Here is a 25409-nt window from a genome sequence, read left to right as displayed (position 1 = left end):
GTTCCACCCTCTTGGTTCAGTTTGTTCCAGCCTAGTTTTTTCTCTGATCTATTTTTATCCTATTGTATTTTACATATTTTTGTAAGCTGCTTCCAATTCCTTGGGGGAACAAAGCAGGATTAAAAAAAAAAAAAACCCACAAAATTCAGCAGGGCCCAGTGGCCTCGGCTTTTTTTCAAATATATATAACATAGTGAATGTCACTTCAGTGTTGGAGATCCCGAGAAGGCAGCTCTCCGGCTCCTCCTGTCTCCTCCTGGGAATCTTGGAGAACAGAAGCTCTGTGTGTAAGAGCAACAGGCTTCAGAGGCAAAACCTCCAACCTCCATCTGCCTGCAAATACCTTCCCTCCCCTGAAGCCTTCTCCCCAGCTCCCATCTGGCTGTTGGCGGGAAGCCACAGGGCCCCAGGAGCCTTCGAAAGGGAAATCGATCGACAAGCTCACCCGCTTTCACTCCTGACTTTGCTCTCTTGAATCTTTTTCTTTTCATTCTTTTTTTTTTTTTTAATTGAAGTATAGTTGATTTACAGCGTTGTGCCAAACTCTTCTGTACAGCAAAGTGACTCAGGTATACATATATTCTTTTCTAAATATTCTTTTCCACTATGATTTATCCAAGAAGACTGGATAAGCTTGTTTTTCAATATTTACTTATTTTGGCTGCTCTGGGTCTTAGTTGCGGCATGCGAGCTCTTGGTTAAGGCATGTGGGATCTAGTTGCTTGACCAGGGATTGAACCAGGTCCCCCGCCCTGGGAGCTCAGAGTGTTAGCCACTGGACCACCAGGGAAGTCCCAGGACCTTGTTTATCCACACTTTTCTGCGTCTTGACTCAGGGTCTTTGGGGTCTAGGGATACTCTTGCTGCTGATCAGTCACTCAGCCATGTCTGACTCTTTGCAGCGTGGACTGCAGCACGCCAGGCTCCCCTGTCCTTCACTGTCTCTTGGAGTTTGCTCAGATTCATGTCCATTGAGTCAATGATGCTATCAAACCATCCCATCCTCTGCCACCCTCTTCTCCTCTTAGGGGCATTTTGCATGTAGGTTATTACTGCAAGGGAGGGGCCATGCCAGGCAGGGTCCCCACCTGAGTGTGGACTCCGGACATTTGGGAGGCAGCCGTGTGAAAGCCAAGTTGAGACAGGGAAGGGTGAGGGTGTCAGGTACCCCTGGAAAAGCCAGCCCTGCCCCCTCTGGCAACCAGCACGTTCCTGGCTCTGCCCCGCGCAGTCCACCTGGTCAGGCTGTGCCTCGTCTGTCACACCAGAGCCAAGCCAGCCCAGTCCACCTCCCAGGGTCTGCTCAAAAGACTGCAGCCAGTCTTCCTTCTCCAGCCTCTGTCTTCCCATCTGTAGAATGGGTGGAGGTGGGCAGTGAACCAGATCCTAAAATGTGCCGATCCTTAGAACGCCCCTCTCTGCAGGTGTCCTGACCCCTTCTTCTTCTTCTTTTAGTCTTGGTTGTGGCATACGAGATCTTTAGTTGTGGCATGGGGGATCTCGTCCCCTGACCAGGGATCAAACCCAGATCCCCTGCAGTGGGAGCAAGGAGTTTTAGCCACTGGACCACCAGGCAAGTCCGTGTCCTGACCCCTTTTATCCCTTTTCTATTTCTTGTGTCCATCTCCTGGGAACATGGCGCAACCCTGGTGAAGAGGAGGCGGTGGCTGGGGTGTGAGAATGGAGTCAAAGGGGAGCCCTCTGGCACCAGCCTGGTCCCCAGCCAGGAGGAGGGTGCGAGGCTGTGGCTGGAGACAGAGGCCAGCCCCAAGCAACGCCAGGAAGGGCAGAGGCACCACCTGCAGAGCCCTTTGGACGATGTGAGGTGGCAGTAGCTGCTGAAAGGGTCCTGGCACTGCCAGCCCCTCCCCTGGCGGCAAACACACCCCTCTTCCTCTTGGGCACACCCCGACCAGCCCAGCTGTCAGCTCAGCCTTTCTGCACCGCTCTGCCCAGTAGGGCACTGGCCCCACCTGGTCATCCCAGGCTCCAAAGTGGACATCACCAGGTTAGGATGGATAGTGGTTGCAAGCAAGGGCTTTGGAGCTGGTGCCTGGTCCATATCCACCTCCTCCACTTTCCAGCCCAGTGGCCCAGCAGCAGTCTTACGACACACACAGCCCTCACATGATCACAGCAGAGCCGTATGCACCCAGTAAAGAGCAGAGCCCCTCGACAGATCGGGGAGGCCGAGGGGAGGCGCCTTGGCGGTGGCTGGACCAGGGCGGGGTTTGTCCTAACGCATCTCTGAGGCATGACTGCAGCCCTGCCTGGTGCAGGTTTTGGGGGTCGCATGTAATTTTCGGAAATGTTAGCTGCCATCTGAATTAAAATTACTGAGTTATTACCCAGAGAGAGTTCCCAGCTCTTGCTTTGAGCTGTCAGAGGTAGAGGGAGCCCTACAAAGGAGCTCAGAGAGAGAGATGCTCCATGGGGGTCCTAGGCTTCTCAGGCAAAACTCAGAGGCCGAAGGGGAGAAAGGACCACCCCCCAAGCCCCTCAACGACTGCCCTGCCAGCCCCAGGGAAGCTCTGGTTCATCTGTTTGTATAATACCTCATGACAAAAACAACTGTGGTTTTCTTTTTTTTTTAAGTTGAAAGTGACTGAACTAGAACCTAAATTTTAAAGATGGAGAAACTAAAACCTTCTAGAGAGGGAACAGAACGGGCCCAAGGCCGCACGACGAACCAAGGTCCGCGCTGCTGGCTGGGCTGGTCTTGCCTGGTTATCCTACACTTGTCTGGTGGGCGCATTGGGCCCGGGTCGGAAAGCATGCTTCCGAAGTGTGGGTCCAGCCGGGCCTCTGCAAGCCCCCGGGTGGTCCTGAACTGTCAAGGAGCAGGTCTGCAGCTTTGGGGGAGGGGCTGGCTGCTCCCAGCCCCTCAGGGATCTGGGTGAGTGGCTGCGGGTGCAGTGGGCAGCTGGGGGGTGGGGAGGGGAGGTACACGATGTCTCAGACGCATGGCCCTCTACACCTGCTTGAGCCTTTGCTAACAGGGCATTCCTCTCTCCAATCCCCCCGGAGCTGGGAGACCCATCATTCCCGCTGGGCTTGAATGTCCCCCCACAACCCGGGCCACCACCCAGCCTACTCATAACTTCATGCCTCTCATTACCTCTAATGAGCCAGTCTAGGGACAGAGGGACTTGGCGACATTTTAATTACGCTTCTAATTGCTCCCCAGGAGAATGATGAGCACATGCCTGAATTTCTCCCCGGGACAGGGGCAGGGTTTCCCGAACTCAGATCTCAGCCACGCCGGGCCCCCAGGTGGAAAGGAGGGCATTGGAGGGGCAGAGACAGCCCCACCCAGGCTGACAGTCGTGCCCTAGGGATGCGCCCACGCAGAAGGGAAGGGGTGAGGGAGGGGCTGACCGCCGGGCTCCTGGGGTCCCACTCGGGGCTGACACACCCCGGCTTCACTTCTCCAAGTCACGAAGCTTCGAGGAGCGTGGAAAGGAAATCATCCCTGTTGACTCTGCCACTTGGTGACTTTGGAGAAGGTGGCCCCGTGGCCTCTGGAGCACGTCTCTTCTACAAAATGGGGACACCAGAGTCTGCCTCCCAGGCCAGGAGATTGAAAGGAGACCACACCTCTGCAAGGGGATCCGCCAGGTCAGATGGGAAAAGGGAGGGAGGGCAGGGAGGCCCCTTTGCTGACTTGGCTTGTGTGTTCTGGTGCTGACAGCTCCCGCGCGCGTCAGGCACCTCCCTGGGTTTAGGAACAACTCGGTAAACACGTGGCTCAGTTGTGTCCGACTCTTCGTGACCCCATGGACTGCATGTAGCCCGCCGGGCTCCTCTGTCTGTGGGATTCTCCAGGCCAGAACACTGGAGTGGGTTGCCATGCCCTCCTCCAGAGGATCTTCCAAACCCAGGGATAGAACCCAATTCATTGCAGGCGGATTCTTCACCGTCTGAGCCAGCAGGGAAGTCCTGAGAGCAGCAAGATTCCCATTTAACAGACAAGGAAAACGAGGTACAAAGCAGAACGGTGACTAAGTGCCTGGGGACCCCAGCTGGTGAGCAGCAGCTCAGACACCAAATCCCAGAGCTCCCAAGGGCCTGCCTGGGCAAACGGGCGCACAAGGCCGAACCCTTCCAGAAGCTGGAGAACTGTGCAGGAGGGGCAGGCCCCCGAGACAGAGAAGCCACCTCAAGCCCCCGAGAGCCATGGGGGCTCGGGCCGCCACAGGCCCCCCATCTGCACCCTCCTGTCTACCCTCCCCCACATTCTGAGATAACCCCAACTCCAAAAGCAGAGACAGAACACCAGGCATGCCGTAGAGCCTTTTATTTTCCTGTTTCCTTGCTCTTTTAACATTTTCACAGAAAAAAATATACAGTTTGGAATCTGGAACTGACCACTGTCTAGGTGGGTGTCAGGGCAGCTGGTGGGGGGCAGGGGGCTGCACGGCTGGAAACCAGGGGGCACCTGAGGGCACTCCCTCCATTCAAAAACTAAGCTACAGTCTGAATGCATGTCTGCCTCCGCCCTGGCTGCATCCCGTGCTGGTTCTGTCTGTCCGTCCCCCTCCCTCCCTTGGCTACAAGGGCACGCGGGGAGGTGAGTCAGCTTGAACTCTGGAGGCTCACACCCAAGCTCAACTCAAGGACACAGGGAAATCCGAATTCCAGAACGAAAAGCACTAACTTTTTAGTCTAAGTATGTGCCAAATCAGTCACAGGGCATACTTACACTAAAGAGAGTATCCTCTGCACGCCTGAGATTCTAATTTAACTCAGCATTCTGTTTTTTCATTTTGTTGCTAACTCTGGCAACACTGCCCTTGTGGCTGTTGACTCAGAGGTGGGGAAGGGGGTTCCCTGGTCAGAGGCTTGAGAGAGGAAGGGGAAGTAGTCAGTCCCGGGCTGGGGGAGGGGAAGGAACAACCCAATTCAAAGAAAGCTTTTATACCCCGCCCCCGCCCCCCCTAGGAATGACAGCTCTTTTAATAATCATTTTCCAGAAATTTCCTACACTGGCTGCCTGCCCAGTTGTTAATAGCTATGGGGGAGGGGGCCAGGGAAAGACACACGCAGACCACCCCCTCCCACCCCATACAGCTCTAAATAAAGTTTGGAAGCACTTAGTATAAACGCCTTTTTCTAAAAGGGTTCGTCTTCCTCCTGATGGCGGGTCTACAAACACCGCTTCAGGTATTGCTCTAGAAAGATCTAAACACAAGAACCAACAGACCCAGAGGGACAGAGTCAGGGCTGTGGCCTGGCCTCTTGTCATCCTGGAAGGCCCCGTCTTGATTGAAAATTCAAGCCGCCTGGAGCGCTCCTTCGGTTCTGCATCCTGTTCGCGTCCCGGAAGGGGTCGCGTTTAGTGTGCACTTTAGGTCCGCTTTGCCTCCAAGGGGTTCCCCGTTGCAGACGACCTGGCACAACATTTATTCTGATGGCCACTGCCAGTCACGGCAGAAACGCCGGGACAAAAGAGGCGAGTCAGCTGTCCTCAGCCCTGGTGCCCCCACTGCCCCGTTATTGCTGCACGTGGCAGGGACTCGGGTTGCCAGCGAGCATCCACAGGAGGCCTGGGGGGCGGGGAGAGCTGGTGTCTCCTGCATGCACGCAGCCCCGTCCGAAGAGCTCTGGGGCAGGGCAGGGTGTGCAAAAAAAAAAGTCAGGCACCCAAGCCAGATGCAAGTCCTCCTGGGCCCCCAGGCTCGGCGCGCACCCCTCATCCATGAGGCCCAGGGTCAAAGCCTTGGCTGCCTCCGCGGCGTGGCTGGGGGCAGGGAAGGGACCACGCCCAGAGACCCCCACCTCCGAGCAGCCTCACACTCGGATCTCGTCCTCCTCCTCCTCGTCCATAAAGGAGAACTCGGGGTCGGGCGGCTGTGCAGGGAGGGTGGCAGGGGCGCGGTCCGGCCCCCGGAAGGCCGGGCTGCGCTCCTCCAGGACGCCCGACGTGCAGCTGGACAGCGAGCTGCTGTCTCGAGTGGTGTGGCTGCCTGCGCTGCGGGCCGAGCCAGGGCTGGGGGCCGCCGCTGCCGCCCACCCCTCATCCTGCAGGGTGCGGGAGGGCACGTCTGGGCCCCCCTCACCTTCCTGCCCTGCCGCTCGGGTCGCTGGGGCTGGGATGCCAGCTGGGTCCCCGTCACCATGGTAACCGTCGTCCTCTGGTGCCCCCTCCGGCTCCCACTCGCCCCCCTTGTCCATGACGCTGAGCACGTCGCCCAGCATGGAGGGCCCCAGGTCGATGTGGAAGGACATGATGGACTCAGCATGCTTCAGGCCGAAGCTGGCCTTGGGCACCATGGGCAGATCCGCCAGGTCCCCGAAGGCCTGCTCCTCCAGGAGTGGGTCTGGGGAGTGCGGGGCGGCGGCCCCGTTCCGCCGAGGTGCCGCCTCCTCTAGGCTGCCCTCCGCGCTGGCCTTTTTCACGGGGCTGGACGACAGGCTCTTGGGCAGCTTGCTGGAGCCCTTCTCCGTGGCTTCCTTCTCGTTCAGCTGCGGCAGGGACATGGCGTTCTTGACAAAGAGGGCCGAGTCCCGCAGGGAGCCCAGCACGTCCCGCTGCTCCCTGTCTCCCCGGGTCACCGACTGGGACCGCTTGCTGGCCCGGAACTTGCGGGACAGGAGGCTGCGCTTGGAGGATGACGAGGAGGAGGACGGGGCCTGCTCGTCCACAGACTCGCCATCCAGCTCCCCGGCCTTGCTGTTGAGGAAGGAGGTGTCCCCGAAGGCATCCCCCGCCCGGCCCACGTGCATGGTGTGGCGGAAGTCGCCCAGCGGGGCGCTGATCATCTCGGCAGTGAGGTCCACCCGCGAGCGGCGCTTGGAGTGCACCGAGCTGGACACCAGCTGCTTGAGGATCGGCATCTTGCTGGGGTGGAGGACACAGGGGGGCCCTCCCAAGGCAGCAGGTGGATCGGGGATCAGAGGTGAAGTCCGGTGGAAGTGGATCGGGAGTCAGAGGTGAAATCCGGCGGGGGTGGATGGGAGAGGCGGGGGTCAGAAGTGGATCAGGGGGTTGGAGGTGGATTGAGGGTCAGAGGTGAAGTCTGACAGAGGTGGATCGGGGGCTCAGAGGTGAAGTCCGGCGGAGGTGGATCCGGGGGGTCAGAGGTGAAGTCTGGCAGTCAGAGGTGAAGTCCGGCGGCCAGAGGTGAAGTCCGGCGGCCAGAAGGGGCAATGAGGAGAAGATCACAGGGCTGCAGGAAGAACACAGCAGGGCAAGGGTTAACCCAGCTATCTCCCCAGCACCAGAGCCCATCCGGCCCAGGGGCTGCCATTTATACCTCCTCCTCCCACCCAAGTGAGACAGTGTGAAATAAGCCAGCGATCAAATTCGGAACCCTGCCAGCTCCCTCCTGCACAGGCTCTGGGGCTAAGCCAGCGCCCTGTAGAGTTCAGGTAGCCACTGACATGCCTGTCCTGATGCTAGAGAGAGAGCCGCTCTGTCGTCTCAAGGACCCTGTCTCCCCCCACCCCACCTGGATGCTGCCAGCTAGCGGGGGAGGTGCAACGGGCAGGCAGCAGACTAGGGAGGGACTTGACTACTGCAAACGACCAGTCTGGAGACAAGCTGTAAGTTCTCTGCTGCTGCTAAGTCGCTTCAGTCGTGTCCGACTCTTAGCGACCCCATGGACTGCAGCCCCCCAGGCTCCTCCATCCATGGGATTTTCCAGGCAAGAGGCCTGGAGTGGGGTGCCACTGCCTTCTCCAGTTCTTCCTGCTGGCTGACCTCAATCCCTGTGCAGTTAGTGGACGCCTCAGCCTGAGTCACAGCCCCGAGAGAAGGGGTAGGACAGGACAGGCCCCAGGGAGGCAGGGCAGACACCTCCATGGACCTGGGCAGCCCGGCTCACTCTCTGAATCAGAATGAGGGTGGGGCCGCCAGGAACCACAGAACCAGCTCCCCAGCCCTCCGGTTCTCACTGGGTGTCCCAGAAGTGAGGACCCCGCCTGCCGCACCTCCTCCGTGGGGCCCTGAGCTCTGCCAAGGGTCCACCCTCTGCCTGCGTCTCAGGGACCAAGACTGGGAAACGCTGTTTCTTTAATCGTTAGGGGTGCACAGGGCGGTAGGGACTAGACAACTGCAGACACCCCCAACCCCCAGGATGTTTAACCTGAATCAAAGAACATCCTCAGGGAGCCTAGGAGAGCCTCTGAAATCTTGTACCCCCAGCCACGCGACTCCTGGCAAGGACCAAGGTGAAGTCCGACGCTGAAGCCAAACCAGCCCAGCAGCCCAGGGCTGAGCAGAGCGGGGAGAGGTGGGTTGCCTCTGGCAACTCAGGACGCCCCACAGCGTTTCCTCCTCGCTCTTGATTCTGCCCCAGGCTAGCCGCCACATCCCACCTGGCCTTGCTTCCCCTCCCCCCATCCTTCACCTTCTGGCTAAAGCAGCCCGCCCAGGACCACCCAACACAGACCCCCCTATCTGGTGCCCGGTCCCTACCTCCCTCCTCACCTCTCCCTGACCCCTGTGGTCTGCCCAGCCCTGAGCTTGTCTCCTGGACTCCGAACTGGACACAAACAGTCCCCTGCCTGGAACACTGGTCCCCTGGCTCACCCAGCATCCTCAGGGCTCAGCTGAGATGTCACTTCTTTCAGGAAGCCTGCTTTAGCCCAGTGAGATCCCCCGGCCTCCTGGTCCCCCAGCCCCCGCACTGCGGATGGCCCTGGCCCCAGCGGGCACTGGCTGTGTCGTTCTATAGCTGCTGGCTGGACTGTCATCTCCCCACCAGACCAAGAGCTTCTGGAGGGTTGCAACAGGCCCGTCGCCACTGAAGCCCATCTGGCGGTTCTTGGCACAGTCGGTCTCCAAACACCTGTTGAAAGGCCACCACCCACCCGAGTCTCTGGGTTGCTGCCTTTCTGCCTTCCTGAGCCCAAGGACAATGACACCTCAGCCTACAGCTCTGGGGCTCCGGGCCTGACCTCTCTAAGCCCTCCCACTCACCCCCCACCACGTGCTCCTTCCTTGTTCCTTGTCCTGCAGCGGATGCCCAGTCTGATGGTTCCCCTGCTAGCACGTGCCCCCCCGCCCCGCCCCAGGCAGTCTCAGCACTCATCACTCCAGCCAACAAAGTTCTCCGGGGCCGGCAGGCAGCAGGAGCCAGGCACTGGGGCTCACCTGCCACATGGGTGACGCAGGCTGGCAGAGTCAGGTGAGGACGTCTCTGAAAGGCCTTGAGGTGACCCCCCTCCTCACCAGACCCTTAGGAAAATTCGCTTCCGCCACCCCTGACCTCACCCCTCCCTATACCCTTGGATCTGACCTCTAAACTATCAGATGTGGAGCCACTAGACCAGGTTTTGACAAGTGTTTTCCATGAAGGTCCAGACAGCAAAGATTTTCAGCTGTACGGCAGTTATGGTCTTGTTCTGAGCTACTCAAATCTGTCTTTGCAGTGGTAGGAAAGCAGCAGTAGGCTGTATGTAAACAAATGGGCGTGGCTGTGTCCCAATAAAACTTTATTTATAAACACAAGTGGTGGGCCAGATTTGGGCCATAGTTTGCTGCTGCCTACAGTAGACGCAGGGCCATCCCTTCCACATTTATCCAGCAGAGAGTCATCGTATGTGACTCTTGGGGGCAGCAATGGGGTCTCAGGCCAACTTCAGGGAAAACTCTTTGGCTAATCGAGAGTGGAGTGTGTCAGTTTCAGAACTGTTCACATTGAAGGAAATCAAATCAGGTCTCTAAGGCACTCTGGATACTAGAGGATCCCACAGGCTTCCGCTGCCATCAGGGCAGTGAGGCAAGAAGAAAAGGTGAGGGTCTGTGTCCTCAACCTGCCTGCAGCTCTGCTCCTGCCTCTGGTCACAGAAGCCTCGGCTCTCAGCACAAGTGCTTCATTTTCTGGATGAGAAAACAGGCTCACTGCAGCGAAGTGACTTATCCAGGTTTATGTGCCAAAGGGCAGAGCTGGGCTGGAGGCCGGCCTCCTGCTCCAGGCCTCTTTCTGCTCCATGCCAGGCCTCTTTCTGGCCTTTGGTGGGAGACGCTGACCCTGCTGATACCTGGAGCCCGAGAGTCCTCGGCGGTGGGGGCTTATCCCGCTTCCTGTAGGCTGTCTGGCCGCATCCCTGGCCTCTACCTGCCAGATGCCAGCAGCACCCCTTCCCCAACTATGACTGTGACAACTAAAGCCTCTCCGGATGGGCCGAGCGTCCCCCATGGTGGGGGGCGGGAGCACCTGGGTTGAGAATCCCAGTCCTGGAGTGAGTGTGTATGCCTGCTCAGGCAGGAAAAAAAAAGCAGGGGGTGGGGGTGGGAGGGAGGAACAGGGGAGGAGACGAAAAGGATCCGAGCTGTGGGATCTGTGACAGGAACCTCCAGAGTTGTGTAAGAGTCTCAAGCTAACAGCAGGAATCCCCAGGCCCAGGGAGCAACGTCAGGCGCTGCGGTTTCCCTGAGCTCAAGTGCTTGTTAGAGAGAGTGGAAAGGAAACCGCAGGCCCCGCTGCCCAGGACTCAGCCGGGATGGTGTGGACCGCCATGGACCCCCGCAGGGGCCAGGGGTCCCGGCCATTGTGGCTCCAGGACAGGAAGGGTCCCCACCATCCTATCACCCTCTGCCGGGACATTCTCAAGGGGAGAGCTAGAGGTCAGGGTTCAAGGGGCCGGCAAGGAGAGCCCTAGGCCCCTGCACAGCCCTGCACCCCAGGAAGGCAGGGCAGGTCTGGCCAGCGCTTATCTGCCACCCCTGGTCTCGCTGCCTGGGGGTGGGGACAAGGGTTTGTGGCTCCTGAGAAACCAAACCATCTTCGACCTCCAGCATGAGAACACCCCAAGTCCTGAGAGCGGGGGCCTAGGTGGAGTCAACCCACTGGGCACCCTGCCCAGGAAGGAGGACCCGCAGGACCCAGCAGCCCTGGAGCCCTACAGCTGCAGCTTCAGGACTAGTCAGAGCCCACTCACTGGGCTGTTTCAAATCTCTGGTCTTACGGCACCCTCATGACACTGTCAGCCTAAGCTCTGAACAGGGAGCAACTTGGGGGTGAAGAGGTGAAACTCTGAGGATAAGAACAAGCAGGTGGTCTGCACCAGGTTGGGGGGCGATGCTGAGTGCCACCCAGAAGGGGACTGTGCCCAAGGGCGCCATGGCCTCAGGAGGGGGCTCTGCTAAGCCCTGTGACTCAGCTCAGGGGAAGTGGCTAAAATAGGCAGCCACTCCCCATGGCACACCCTGGGTGGGACGCCCCCGCCCCTCTCCTCACCCCGGAAGCCACATCCCACTTTCCTGGCCGAGCAAGGGAAAACAGAGCCACATCTTGCCTCTCTCCCTGACGCCCTCGCCTCCTCTGGAATCCGATTCCTCTCCTCTTGGCCCACTGAGCACAGGGCAGGCCAGGCCAGGACCTTGGTTGGATCGACTCTAACCACATCTTCTGTCGTCTTCCCTGGCAGGCTGTCCAGAGGGCACTTCCCCACCTCATCACTAGCCCAGTGGCTCCCAGACAAACCTGAGCTCCTCCGGGGCAGCTGGACAGGCCTCCCAGTGTGCAGCTGGCCTGTAAGCTCACCGGGTACATGGAGGACTCACATTTCCACACCCACGGCCACAGCTACCTGCCCCCTCCAGCATTTCTGCTTCTAACCACCCAGGCCATCCCCAAGCAACGTGGCTGGACAGAAGGGGGCATTCGAGCTCAGTTGTGCTCTGGGTTGGATACAAGAAGCTTTTTCAGGCAGAGACGAAGGGAAGCAGGAATTCAGGGCAAAGAGGGTGGGTGCTTGGACAAGGCTATGGTTGTGGAGATGGACGGGGCCAGGATGAGGGTGCGACAAAGGAGCTGGACGAGGCGGGGTGTGCTAGGGTTAGGACACATCCAGGGCCGGGTTTGGAGGTGGATACCCCAGGGCCTGAGCATCCCGATGGGGGAGGAGACAGAGGACAGACTCCCAGGGGAGCTGGAGCCCAGCGGGGGCGGGGGTCTCACCTGGTAGGCCAGGGGCTTTTCACTCGGGGGGGGGTGCAATCAATGCTGTACCGGGAAGAAGCTGACTTTGCAGAATGGGGCGGGGCAGTGGGGTTGTGCTGAGAACACCCGACAGCTGGAAGAACACGCTGCAGGGGATTGTGCAAGAAATGCGGGCGCCAGGGGGGCCATGGGCGCCCCGAGGCTCTGTCGCTTTCTGAAATGCTCACCCGCCTTATCCTGAGAAGATAAGGAGTCCCAGAGAAAGCGGAAGACTGCTTTATTCCAACAGCCGGCCGGCTAACCAACGAGACTTCGGGAGCTTTGATGCCTGTTGCTACACAGGGCTGGAGGGACTTCGGCGGGGCCGTGGGGTCACTTTTGCTGCCTTGAGTGTATCTGGAAACTTTTCGTCCCCTCACTAACACTGCCAGCAGCCCTCTCTATTTGAAAGTCTGCTGTTGCCACAAGGATGTTAAGAAGCCCAGTCTTAAAATAATTTGAGCCTGAATGGCTACAATTAAATTAAGGGAAGGAAAGAAAAAAAAAAAAGAGCCCAGGATGGAAGCACGAAATATCATTATTATAACTCCTGTACCCCTTGTGTATCTGCGGAGCAGCCATCTCGGAGATGAAGAGTCTAAATTAAGAGATTTGCCCTGGGGTCATGGACAGAAGCCAGGGCTTTATTCCCACAGCCCAGCTCCCATCACTTAAAACAGTGATGCATGACCCAGAGTGTGGGGACCTCAGCACATTAAAGCATGGAGCCTGTAATCTCTATACACATGCACACAGATACATATTTTATGGATTATAAATGAGGCTATTGTCAATCCATGCATCAGTTAATAGGTTTGAGTTTTCCTTAAAAAAAAAAAAAAAAAGCCAAAATACGACATAGTATCTTCCCACATCTCGGTGGATTTTTTATTTTTTTGGTTACAAAAAAAATATTTTGGCCATGCCACATAGCACGTGGGATCTTCGTTGTCCAACCAGGAATCGAACCCACACCCCTGGCACTGAGTCTTAACTGCTGGACCACCAGGGAAGTCCCTCAGTGGATTTTGTGTGCACCCCTGGGGGTGGTGCTACAGGATGGTACCCACAGTGTCACGTGACACCCACAGACCCATCCACAATGCCTTCAACTTCAGAGATTCCCAAGACTGAGAGGGGAAGGACAGCCCAGAGATGATCCCATCCAGTGGCCTTGACTGGGCTATTGGGGTGGAGAAGAGTACTTGCCCAAGGCCATGGAGCTGGTGGGGAACCCAGGGCGTGCTGACGCCCAGGCCCCTGTCTCCCAGTCTCGATAGGTCCTCGCAGATAACACGGGCTTTGACTCACTCCAGGCATGGCGCCAGACCTTCTTCAGTCTGTTACCATCTTGGTGGCACTGAGCCAGGAAAGGGGAAGAGGAGGACTTCCCTCCCACTGAACAGCAGGTACCAGGTGCCACCAGGCAGGGAGGGAGGTACAAAACCCCAGCCCAGGAGCTGCTCAGAGTCAAAATGACCCCAGACGAGATGGTCTTGGGGCATCGTCAATTACAGAAGTTTCTTTAAACACTCAACTTTAAATCCAGAAGGATCCAGGAGCCTCCACAGTGGGAAACGGACCCTCTGGAACTATTTCAGAGCAGAAAAAAGTCCCCAACACAGATAGCCACTGACGCCTCATTCATAATATCAAGAGACTGGAAAAAGCCTAACACTCAGCAATGAGAACATGGTTGAGAAAACAAGGACACATTAACCCAACAGATTACCTGCCAGCACAACAAGCAGTCTATGAAGACCACGCAGGACGTGGAAGACGGATCACCAATCGACCTCAACTTAGACTTGTTTACGTGCAGTGATCGCAGACGGCACACACATACGCGTTCTCGAAGAAAGGCAAAAGGGCAGGCAGAGAACTTACAGGAGTGACATCAGGCTGGAGAGGAAAATGGGCTTTTGTAAAAAAAAAAAAAAGCTTCCTTTAATGTGGCAGTGCTGTTTTGATAATAATAATAGTAAAAAATCCCAAAGCATCAAAGGCTTAAGGAAAAAATTTTAATTTCCAAACCAGCTTTAAACTATCAGATTCTCAGGCTCCGGCAGCTGCAGCCCATACAAGGCACTGTGTGGGGGCTGGGAGGAGAAGGGCAAGGGCGTGGGGCTCAGGCCACATACTTTCAAATCAAACGATCAAAAAATCTCCCGTTGATGCCTGTCCTCTTTCTCTCTCCCTCCCCCTAAATCCGCACCTCCCCCAGAAGGACAAGTTTATCACAAGTTTATTATGTCCTCGTTTTAAACTGCCTGGGAGGACAAAGTGGGCAGCCTATTAAACTAGGTGGCAGGGGAAATAGGGAGCTTAGGACCCACTCCCTGCCCCCAGGAACCTGCTTTCCAACTAGCAATACAGAAATGACAACCTCCACCTCCCACCTGGGAGACTGGCCAATTTCCAGTGACACGAAAGCCCAGAGCTGGAGCCAGCCTCCCAGCGGCCATCCCCCAGTGGTACCCTGGGCAGGGGGCAGTTTGGTCCCTGTTGCTTCCACAGCCCCAGCTCGGGTCTCCTGATGGCTACCGCAGAACAGAAGGAACGCGAAGAGGCGGGGTCACCTGAGGACACGGGGAGGACACCCCAGGGCCCCAGGCACTGGCCGACCACCAGCAATGCAGAAGTAGGCATGCCGTTAGCAGTTCCCATACACCGGGTGCCTGCTGCGTGCCAGGAATTGTGTGGCGGCATCATTAAACGTAGGCCCCTGGCCCCGAGCACAGGGTGTTGCGATTGCCCCTATCGTACAGAAGAGAGAAACCGAGGCTTGGATGGAGTGAAGGCCCTCATGCTCTCTCTCAGCTACTAAATGGTGCTTTGAGCCCGTTTCTGGCAGACCTTGGGACACAACCTCCAGCTTATTCAGATGTCCTCAGCTGAGAATGTGCTCATGGACAGAGAGATGGCGATAGGGTGGGATTAGGCAGGCTGTTTATCTGAGACCTGGGGACCGAGACTCACTTGACGGACACCCCCATCAGCCATCTGCTCCCAAGGATGGTTCAAATGGGCCCCTCCTTACTCCAGATCTCATCCCCGCTTCCTGCTCTAAGGACTCTCCCTGGGAGGTGAGAGGTGGGGAGGATCCCCTGAAGCAGAAGCCAGGACTCGCCCAGCAGAGTCAAGAGTGGGCCCAGCACGAAGCCCCACTTCACGTGTTTCTCACGCCTGTCCCTGTTCCAATCTCCAGCTTGTGTTTCTCGGTAGTTGCCGGAAAGGAAGGCCAGGACCTGGACCCCATCCCTGTCCTGAAACCTCCCAGGCTGGGTGCCTGGCGCTGGCTCCACCCTCCCCGCCTCTCCGAGTCAATCTAGACCTTGGGTTCATTGGCCCACGGGAGCTACAAGTCCCATTTCCTGGAGATAAACATACTCTGGTGAATAGATTCTTCCCGGAAGGAAGGGAAAGTGAACAAAGCCCCAATTTCACTACATGCTTTCCGCAGCATGGAGCAGCCACCGCCCACTCTCCAGACATCCCTGGGGGAGGGGGGAGGCGAGAGAGGAGTGCCACTGGGGAGGGGGATGAACTGGCTCCAGGTAATCAGGACACTAGCGTGGAGCACAGACCTTAAGGACCCCTCTGTCTGCTGTCTGTCCAGGTGTTACTACATAACATGGGCCCACACTGTCCAATACAGCAGTCCCCAGCCCGGTGGCCGTGGGGCATTTGAAATGTGCACCCCAAATGGAGTCCAGGTTGTAATGTCCAAGTTGACCTGTGCTAAAGGGTTAAATAGACATTGGACTTCAAAGACTTAGCATCAAAAAAGAGTGCAAATTAGCTCATTTTCCACATCGGATGGCAAGTTAGAATTGATCTTTTCAAATGATAATATTTTAAATTATTGTCAAATGATAATATTTGGAATACACCGAGTTAAAGAAAATGGTCGTTTCACCTCTTTGTATTTTTGCAAATGCATCTATTTAAACCGTAAATTATATAGGAGATTTGCACGCTACCTCTCTGCGATAGTGCCGATTTAAGATGTTTTTCTCCGCCCCTCCCCCCACCTTTTTTCAAAACACAAGCAGCACTTTCCAAGGCAGAGGGATGAATAAAGCCAACCACTGTTCGCATTTGAGTGAAAATGGTTACATGTTCATAAATACTGCTACATTATTTTAGATAAAGTCCTTCTAGCCTCAGTTTTACATCCAGCAGGCCACTGAAGAATGCTAGGTTGCTTCCGTTTCCTTCCAACTCTGTAACAAGCAGCCTTCCAGCTAAGTCTGCCCAGGTCCATTTCCGGAGGATACATACCGATAAGTGAGTAAAATTACTTGTTTCTCTTGTTCACTTGCTCTCCAGAAGGTTTTTACCAAGTTACAGTTTCACCAACATAGAGGATGACACTGTTTTTTTCCAATACCAGGCATTATGGTGCCCTTAGTTGAAAACAACAAAACCACGATCACCACCACCTTTGCAAACTTATAATCTGCATTTTCATTTTTCCCATTACTAAAGAGGGAGGGCATTTGAGAAAATATTTCTCTAATGAATTGTTTGTGGAAGGCATTTTACCCAATTTGGGGGCAAGGTGGCAGGGGGGTCCTTCATCTTTTCCATTGGATTTGTATGACTTTAAATCTTAAGGCTCTTAGGAATGTTGACTATATTTTGCAGATATTTCTGCAAGTGTATCATATGCCTGTCTATAAATTGGTGATTCTGTTGTTTTCTTTTCCATGGAGTGCTCATTAGTTTTTGCATGGTTAAATCTGTTTTATAATTTCTGGCTCTAAAACCATGAAGCAAAGACCTTCCCCACTCCCAAGTTTTATGAAAGTATTCACTTCTAAAACTACCAGGTAATGTAATCATGAAAAATTACTCATGGAGATAAAGATATTAGTAAAGGAAATACAAAGATGTCTGTGGCTTGAAACTGCGGGTCATTTAAAAATAGATAAAAAATTAAAATATAGCCAAGTTAGTTACTGATTCTGTATAAAACTGGTATAAATGATGAGTACAGGATCAGATGCTACCTTCATCAGATATATATAGATATAGATAGCACCACCCACGGTTTCTCTGGACTTCCTTTCCTGCTTTTTTGTTTTTAGTTCAGTTCAGTTGCTCAGTCGTGTCCGACTCTTTGGGACCCCATAGACTACAGCACGCCTCCCTGTCCATCACCAACTCCCGGAGCTTGCTCCAACTCATGTCCATTGAGTCAGTGACGCCATCCAACTATCTCATCCTCTGTCGTCCCCTTCTCCTCCTGCCCTCAATCTTTCCCAGCATCAGGGTCTTTTCAAATGAGTCAGTTCTTCACATCCTGCTTATTGGTCTCTTATTTATTCCGAAACCAGGTCTATACTATCAGCTCTATGAAATTCGTTTTGAGTATTCAGTAGGATAATATCCCTGCTTTAACTTTTTTCCTGAAAACTTTTTGGCTTTTCTAATGCAGTTAGTCTTCCCGAAGGACTTGAGACACACTTTATTAAGTTCCAAAAGAAGTCCTGATGGAATTACGTTGGGATTGAAAGCAAACAATGAATTAATTTGGGGAGAGTTGATGTTATCACAACATCATGTCTTCATATCCATTTATCCAAGTCTTTTAGACATTCCCCATTAAATTCTGTGGTTTTTTCCTTCCTACAAGTCTGACACACGTCTTGTCGTGTTCACTCTGAGTTATTCTATGGTCTTTCATTGTGAATGGGTTTTATATCCAGCCCCTTTCATGTAGCTGTATCTTCTGACTGGTGGTAGCTGGTATATGGGAAAGCCGCAATTTAAAAATTTCTATCTATTTAATGTCTACCCTACTAAGCTTGTACTATCTTTACACACCCTAATCAACCATATGATTAAATCTTTTGAGCTTTGCAAGTACACCAACCCAGCATCTGCAACTAATAATAATTCTGCCCCCTCCGTTCCTCATTCTTATCTTGCTCAGGGTGCCACCATTGCCAACATAATGTTGGCTAGGCGCTCGGTTCCTGGCATTACAGCTGTCCTGAACCCAAGTCACCCAGCACAGTAGCCCCGCTCACATCAGGCTGTCGAGTGACTGAAATGTGCCGAGTGCCCCCAAGGAACTGAGTTTTTAAAGCTTCTTCCATTTTAATGATTTTAAATGAAAAAACTGATGCTTGATTCAGTGACTGGAAAACCCAAGTATGTTTCAAGCACCTTGAGGGTGTGAATCTACTTCCCAATTCTGAGGGGGTATTTATGGGATTTAGCATCCCAGCTGACGTGTGCTACAGGTGTGTAAAACATTGGAGAAGGAAACAGCTACCTGCTCCAGGATTCCTGCCTGGAAAATCCCATGGACAGAGGAGCCTGGCTGGCTACAGTCCATGGGGTTGCAAAAGAGTCAGATACAACTTAGCGACTAGGCAAACAACACGTGTAAGATACACAATGGGCTCCGAAGACCTTGTATAAAAAAATGATGTAAAAATGATGTAACAATATCTTGTTAATATTTTTTTATGATTACATGGTGAAATGACAGTATTTTGAACATGCTGGCTTAAATATAACATTAAAATTGATTTCACCAGGGCACTTCCCTGATGGTCCAGTGGTTAAGACTCTGAGCTTCCAATGCAGACGTGTGAGTTCAGTCCCTGGTTTTTGGAAACTGGAGCCCCACGTGCTACACAGCATAGCCAAAAAATTAAAACAAAATAAAAATGTATTTCATCAGTCTGTAGTTTTTTAAATGTAGCTACTGGGAAACTTAAAAATTTCTTTATGTGCCTGGCATTATATTCCTATTGATGATGCTGTGTTGGAGGTATTTCTGTTAATCATGATACTCATCACTGGATTCATGAAGATATTCTCAACCATCTTAGAGAATTTACAGTTCTCACAGTTTTAGGAAAACGATGCCAGTCACTTAGGCTGAGTTGTGGGAAAACGCACTGCAGTTTGGATAATTAACTTACCCTTTGATTGCAAAAAACTACAATGTCCACTCTGGCTTAGAGATTAGGAAATGATACCTTAGACCCTATCGTGGACCTCAGATGGATATGCGCCCCCTGGACCGTAGGTCATGGAGGAAGTATGAGAAATAAAATGGAGATCAAAATACCTTTACCCTATACCAAGCTGGCTGCTTTATCTTGTTTAAGCTTCCCTTTTGGAGGGGCAAGTAAGAACACCATCCTAGGCATTTGAAAGACCCTAAGTGCTCTTCCCAACAATCCCATGGAGTTACCAGCATCATTCCCATCTTACAGATGAGAAAACTGAGGCTGAGGGTTAAATGCTTCCCCTGAGCCACACAGCTGCTAAGGACAAGTCTGCCTGATTCTGAACCCTGGGCTTTTCCGACTTGACCATAAGGTGTATCACGGGAGCGCTGTAAGCATTGCTGGGGGTGCTGGACTCAAATCTGACGAAGGTTATGGATTTGGTTATGAGCACCCACCAGACAACCACTTTGCACAGAATTTCAGGTTAAAATAGCGTAAGTCCAGGCTTCTCATTCCCCACCACTGCAGGGAAAGGACAAGACACATCCCGTGACATATAGACCACAGCCGCCCCCCACCCCAGGAGGTCCATGGTGTTGGGCAACCATGCACCTCCTGGGCTGGGGATGGGCCATTCTCTCTCCACCCTGCTCCCTCTTCATCCCAGAAGCCTATGCCTTGGGCCAGAGGAAGGAGAGCAGGAGGGCCGGCAGGGAAGGCTTGGCATGGAGGGAGAAAGGCCCTGCCCCATCACTAACCAGGAGTTACAGCCTCTCGGGAGGGAAAGGAGTGAGCCCTGACCTGGGAGTGACAGGAAGCGACAGCTCTGGAGCCAAGCCTAGAGGAGCCAGCGGCTCAAGGGCAATCGGCAACTTCACTTGTTTACCCCTCTTCCCGGAGGGGTAGGGGTGGGTGTCGGTGTGTGGGTGTCAGGGTGTTTCTCCAGCCACCCAGCTCCCATCACAGAGGGAAGAAGCTGGAGGAGGGGAGGAAGAGGAGTGCCTGCAGGGGGCCCATGCTCCTCCCTCCTGCCCAGGGCCTCAGAAGGAAGCGGCAGGGCTTGAAATCAGATCGGCCTGATCTTGTTTGGTTTCACTTGGCTTCTCCTAAGAGCAGAGTGCTCAGCTGAGGGAGGAGTGGGGCGTCAAAGGACGCCCTGGGTCTCCAGAGGGAGCCAGGTGGATCAGGGCCGGCTCTAGAGCAGGCTGGTGAATTTCCACCTTGACTCTGTGGGATGGAGCGTGCAGCCTGGGGGACCCTGGAGCCAGACTCTCCCTGGTGACCAGCTGGCTCGGCCACACTGGGCAAGTTACTTGTGCCTTCGTGTCCTTATTAGTTTACAAAGCGACTGAGAACACCACATACTTGCTAGCACTGCTGTGAAGATGGAATAAGCTAACACAGGTAAAGCCCTTACACGAGGATTCGTAAGGGGTGAGCACTCCCCCGTCTGCTGTGAAAATGATGCTATAACGTGTTCTTTTTCAGCAGGTGCCCCATCTCTACACCTTGAAAAGTAGAATTCCTGCATCCCCTGGGACTCTCTGCCAACGGTCACTCCCCAAGCTCAAAGAGGACACGTACCTTCAGTGTCGCCCGAGGGCTCCTATCCGAAAGGCCCCCGGGCTGACCCCTTGCACAGTCCTTGGGGGCCCCAGGATGAATTGTTGCGGGGTGCGGGTATCCTCAGGGCTCCCAAGCCCAGCTGTAGACTGCCTAGTCCAGACCAGCAGGGGGATCACGCAGCCCCTGGGCTTGGTCTCCTTCCCCGTGTGCCTTCCCTTTTCTCTTCTTTACCTTTTAACCTTTAAAGAAACAGGAGGAGGAGCCTGGCTTTTCTCAGAGGGGACTTCAGCTCTTTCTGATTTCAGTTCAATACGGGGGATGAGGCCCTCCCGTTCCTCCCTCCTGTTCCTCCCTAAGATGTAGATTAGCGAATTTAGAAATCAGGGGGACCAGCTACCAGAAGCAAATAATGGTTGATTATCAACATGATTAACCCCCAGTTAGGACCTAACCCGGTCCTCATCAGAGGTGTCCACAGACGGTGATGCCAGCCCTGAAGGGATTCTTCTGTACCCCCTCTGGCTCTCCATTCCCACCATCTGACTGAGACTTCAACCCCAAGGGCAGGGGGAACACAGGGGCTCCTCTTGATGTCTCAATGAGCCAAGGAGAACGTTCTGAGGAACAGAGAAGGGTTGCAGGGAGTGGAAACCTGAGTGTGGAGAGGAAGGAGGGGCGGGGAGCAGACACCTGACCACAGCGCCCGGCTTCACTGTCATGGATCTGAAACTGGGGTCTGCAGACCAAGTCTAGTTACCCCAAGAGCTGCCTGGATGCAGGTAGAAGACCCCTGAGATGCTCCCAGGGAGGCTAGAGGCTGCTCTGGCGGATACTGTCTGCCACCCTGCTGGGTAGGGGAGGAGACGGTGGTCAGAGCGGCCCTGGCTGAGCAAGAGATGCTGTCCCTAAGGTCAGCCCCAGGGCTCCTTCTCGTCCCAGCTCTGCGGCTTCTCAGATGCCCTCAACCCCCGAGGATGAAGGAATGAGAGGAAACGCCAGCGGTTTCTTACCAGCTGGGTAACCCCAACTGGGCTCACCTGACCCGAAAAGGAGCGCCTTTCTAGCTTGGGAGGCTGAGTGGGGGCCACCAGAGCCCCTGCTCCTGGCCAAGAGGGGTTCTGGACGCCAGTGCTGCCTCCTTGGCCTGGAGCCCCGAGCTGCAAGCTGGTAGTGCCCGAGGAGAGACTCTGATAGAGTTCCTGGACGGAAGCCCAAGGCTCCTTGTATTTTAAGCTAGAGTTTCAGGGACTCAGTGAGTGGGAATGCCGGATCCTTCAGGGCTCGACTTCCTCCTCGGCACCCCGTGAGCAAAGGGCCACGTCCAGTCACCACATGAGCCCCTCCCAGCAGGATCCCACCCTCCCTGAGTCCCCAGAGGTGCTGGCTCTGAGGACACTCTGCCCACGGGTCCAGGGCTCGGTTCCCTTTCCCAAGGTTGCGGAAAGGCCTCCAGCACATAGGTCAGGAGATCGAGGCTCTCACAGCTTCCAGGGCCAGATTGCTCAACTCCTCTCCCTCCGCCCCCAAGCGTATCTCTGGCATCAACCCAGATCCTGTTCCTCCAAGGGACAGGCTCCTCCCTCCCCCCACAGGGACAGGATCCTTTGAGCCTGTGGAAGCTCCAGCCACTGGAGGCTGGAGCCACTGCCTGACAGCAAGTCTGGCCTCTGAGGCCTCCGGTCCCAGCTTGATCCCACCTTCCTGCTCAGAGGAGAGGGGGCAGGGGAGAGGGCGAAGGGCGGCCTGCTGCAAGCACCTTGCCCGCCACACCTGGGCACAGCCTGTCCTGGCTGCAGAAATCAATCAGCCGTTCCAAAGGCGGAGGCGGCGAGGAACCCTGAGCCAGGGCCAACCAGAGGTCCTACCGAAGGCTCCTGAGGGTAAAGAAAGGTCTAGGGTCCTTCTCCGGGGGTCAACATCTGCCCAATCCCCCCCAACCCCACTTCTCAGACAACAGTCTCTGGGCCTGGGGCTCCCCGGTCTCCAGTCCTGTGAGGGCTGGACTGTCGGGTTCCATGAGGCAACAGGACCAAAGTCAGTTGGGTGTGTGCCTACATGGGATTGGGGTGAGCATTGATGAGTGGGTGGGTGGGAGAGAGAAATGAGAGGGAAATGGAAGAGGAGTCAAGAGAGAGGTGGACATTCCAGAAAAAGATGGAAAGAATCCTCCAAGTTGAGGCCTGAACTAGGGAGCATCCATGAGCACATGGTCACCCATGAGCTGGAGCTCCAGGAACTCAGGGAGAGGGCAGAGCGGCCGGCCGAGACTCCAAACCCCAGGCTCATCTCATCACACCGACCCCCTCCCAGTCCCTGCAGGGTCCCCAGGATCCCTGGGAAGACCAGGAGAAACTGACCGGGGGTCTCCCAAGGTTCAGGGAACCCCCATTTGTGGGAAGGAGCAGCTGTCCCCAGGGAGTGGAGGGGCAAAGTCCAAGTTCAGAGGAGATAAACCACAGTAATCGGGTGATCACACGGGCTCCTCACACCGGGCAGCTGATGAAAGCTGGGACCCACAGGCCCCGCCCCGCCCCCAGACTCACACAGGGTCCTGGCTACCCCCAAGGGATGGCGCCTCCCTTGTCCCAAGTCCTCTTACTGCCTCTGGAGCCCTAGGGCCACCTAGAGGCTTGGCTAAGTCCAGGCCTGGTCCAGCAAACTCCCCTTTTCTGGGGGAAACCCACAGCTCAGCTTCCCCCTTCCTTTGTGCCCTGTTCTTTGTTCTCTTAAAATTCAGTCCATCCTGCCGGGGGGTCCCCTCCTCCACCTCGGCCTTGGAAAGGGGCGGAGGGAGTAGGGAGTTATTAGAAACCCAGACTCTGCAAAGAAGTTGCGTTGCTGGAGGCCCTCCTGTAACCGGGCCCCTCATTGTTTACGCGGGCTGGATGGCGGAGCTTGCTCTGGTCCAGATGGCCGCTGGAGGGGGCGGTCAGGAAGAGGAAGATACCACCCCCCTCCCACCACCACCGGCACCTAACCTCCCCAGGAGAGGAGCAGCGGGCTTCACACAGCTCAGGGACCCTTGCCCGCCGTTCAGCTGCTCAGCTAAAGGGGCAGAGAACAGACACCGGAGACGCAGCCCAGGGCCGTGGGAGCCTGTCAGATCGCAAGCGTGACAAGAAAAGAGAAAGCATTGTATTTCCCCTTCGTTCTCCCGGGGAGAAAAAGAAAACTTCCCAGGCGCAGGCTACGGCGTCGCGTCGGGAAACGAGGAATCTGGTTTGAGTTAGCCGAGAGCACCCCTCCCCCAGACACACACTCACACACACACATACACACACGCCCTGGCCCGTCCTCCCCCGGGAAGCCCGCCGGCCCCCGCTCCGATTCCCGCCCAGCTCCCCCGGCGGCCCGGACACTCACCCGCGGCGGCCCGGCGCGCAGAGCGGCTCACCCGGGACGCGGCCGGGGCTGGTGGGGGGCAGTTTTGTGCCCCCGGACGGAGGGCGCTCCGGGGAGGGGGCGGGGCTACAGACGACCGATCGCGCTCCACCGCTGGGAGCGGGTGATTAAATCATTAACCGGCCGCTCCCGGCTCGAGGCCAGGCCCGGAGCGTTCGGCCGAGTCCCGCGCGCGGCCACGGGCCGGGCTCGGAAGCGGCCCCACCCGGCCGATCGGCGCCGCGGCCGTCCCCCTAGCCTCGGCCTCCCGGTCTCCCGAGGAGGCGGGCGCACGGGGCGGGGCCGGGCGAGCCGGGGAGGGAGGGTGTGGGGCGGGAGGAGGGTTTGTTCGCTCGGCCGTTCCCTCCCGGGCGGCTCGTCGCCCCTCTCCGCGCGGCGCGGTGACACGGGGCGGCGTGTGCTGCGGCGAGTGTACCAGGGCGAGTGTGCACGCCTCTGCCACTACGCGCGAGCGATCGGGTTCTGATTCATGGAGAACTCTGCACACACGCCCCACTCTGGGGCACCGCGCGCCGCCGAAGGCTGTGCTCCCGCCCCAGTGTCACCCACCCGGGCGAAGGGGTGGACCGTTCAAAGCCGGGTGGTCCCCCGTCCCCACCCCCCGAGCAGCGCCTGGATCCGACCGGCTAAGCCCAGTCTGGGGAGGGGAAATCGACCGCAACCACCTCCCTCCCCAGCCTGGATCTACTCGGACACCGGTGCGTGGCCCCGGGCCCCAGCCTGGCTACCCGGGAGCGGGCGCAGGAGTGGGGACACCCGGCCCCGCTCCACAACCCGCCGCCCCTATCGCGGCTTTTTCAACCCCCTCCGCTCCCTTGGTCGGGGGCGGGGGGGAATCGAGGTCCCCACACTGAGCCCACCCAGGCCCCGCAGGGCGCCGGGGGGCTGTCGCGGCCAAAGGTGGGGTAGGGGGGTACCCGTCGCCTACCTGGGTCCCCAGAGACGAGAGCGCCGGGTCGGCGCAGCTGCGCGCTCAGCTCCGTGGGCTCAGCGAGGCGCCGGGGCTGGCGGCCCATGTCCGCTCGGCATCGGTTTGCCTCTGGCTCTGGGGCTCGGGGCTGGGAGCCGCTCGGACACTCCCCTCCCGGGCTCCGCCCGCGCCCCCCCGCGCTGATGTCACCGCGCCGCCGCAGCCAATGGCCGCTGCGAACCGCGGCCGGGCCGCCCGGCCTCCTCGGTTCAAATCGCAGAGCCGGAGCCTCCGGGAACGGCGTGTGCCGCGGTTCCGGCCGGTGGGGTCCCGGCGCGCCCCCGCCTGGCTGCGCTCCGGCCTTGACCGCTTCACCTGGGGCCTGGGGGTCAGGGGCGCGACGCCCTTCGGGGGCCTAGCGCGAGCTCCCCCGGCGGCTCCTCCGGGCTCGAAGCGGAGACGGGACCGATAACCCCCGCCCCTCCCTCCCCGTCCCAGTGCAGGAAACGCAGGAAGCCCCCGGGGTCGGCGCCGCTGCGGGCATGGATCCTCTCCGTCCCGGACTCTTCCTGGAGACAAGGCGGGGAGGGCTCGGCCCCGAGGCCAGGCCCGGGGTGGGCGTTC

The 25409-nt window shown here is 56.4% G+C and overlaps 1 protein-coding gene across 4 annotated transcripts; it reads right to left on the bottom strand.

Annotated features, from left to right (window-relative positions):
* Positions 1–4282: 4282 nt before the first annotated feature.
* Positions 4283–24922, bottom strand: CDC42EP4 (CDC42 effector protein 4). 4 transcript variants are annotated; one of them, XM_042256447.1, is made up of 3 exons: positions 24804–24922; positions 13663–13849; positions 4283–7169 (listed from the first exon to the last, which is right to left on the bottom strand). In XM_042256447.1, exon 3 carries the CDS (start codon positions 6835–6837, stop codon positions 5791–5793), a length of 1047 nt encoding a protein of 348 aa, XP_042112381.1. In that variant the 5' UTR covers positions 6838–7169; positions 13663–13849; positions 24804–24922; the 3' UTR covers positions 4283–5790. The 4 variants fall into 4 exon arrangements, with proteins under 4 accessions (XP_042112381.1, XP_042112382.1, XP_027829820.1 ...); XM_042256448.2 differs by lacking the exon at positions 24804–24922 and adding an exon at positions 23837–24131; XM_027974019.1 differs by lacking the exon at positions 13663–13849.
* Between the last annotated feature and the right edge of the window lie 487 nt (positions 24923–25409).

This window comes from Ovis aries, chromosome 11 (assembly GCF_016772045.2).
Source record: "Ovis aries strain OAR_USU_Benz2616 breed Rambouillet chromosome 11, ARS-UI_Ramb_v3.0, whole genome shotgun sequence".
NCBI lineage: Eukaryota > Metazoa > Chordata > Mammalia > Artiodactyla > Bovidae > Ovis > Ovis aries.
This window is presented reverse-complemented; position numbering and strand designations above follow the sequence as displayed.

Coding starts and splice junctions, on each gene's coding strand:
- CDC42EP4 (XM_042256447.1), bottom strand. CDS start 6,837: ATGCCGATCCTCAAGCAGCTGGTGTCCAGCTCGGTGCACTCCAAGCGC.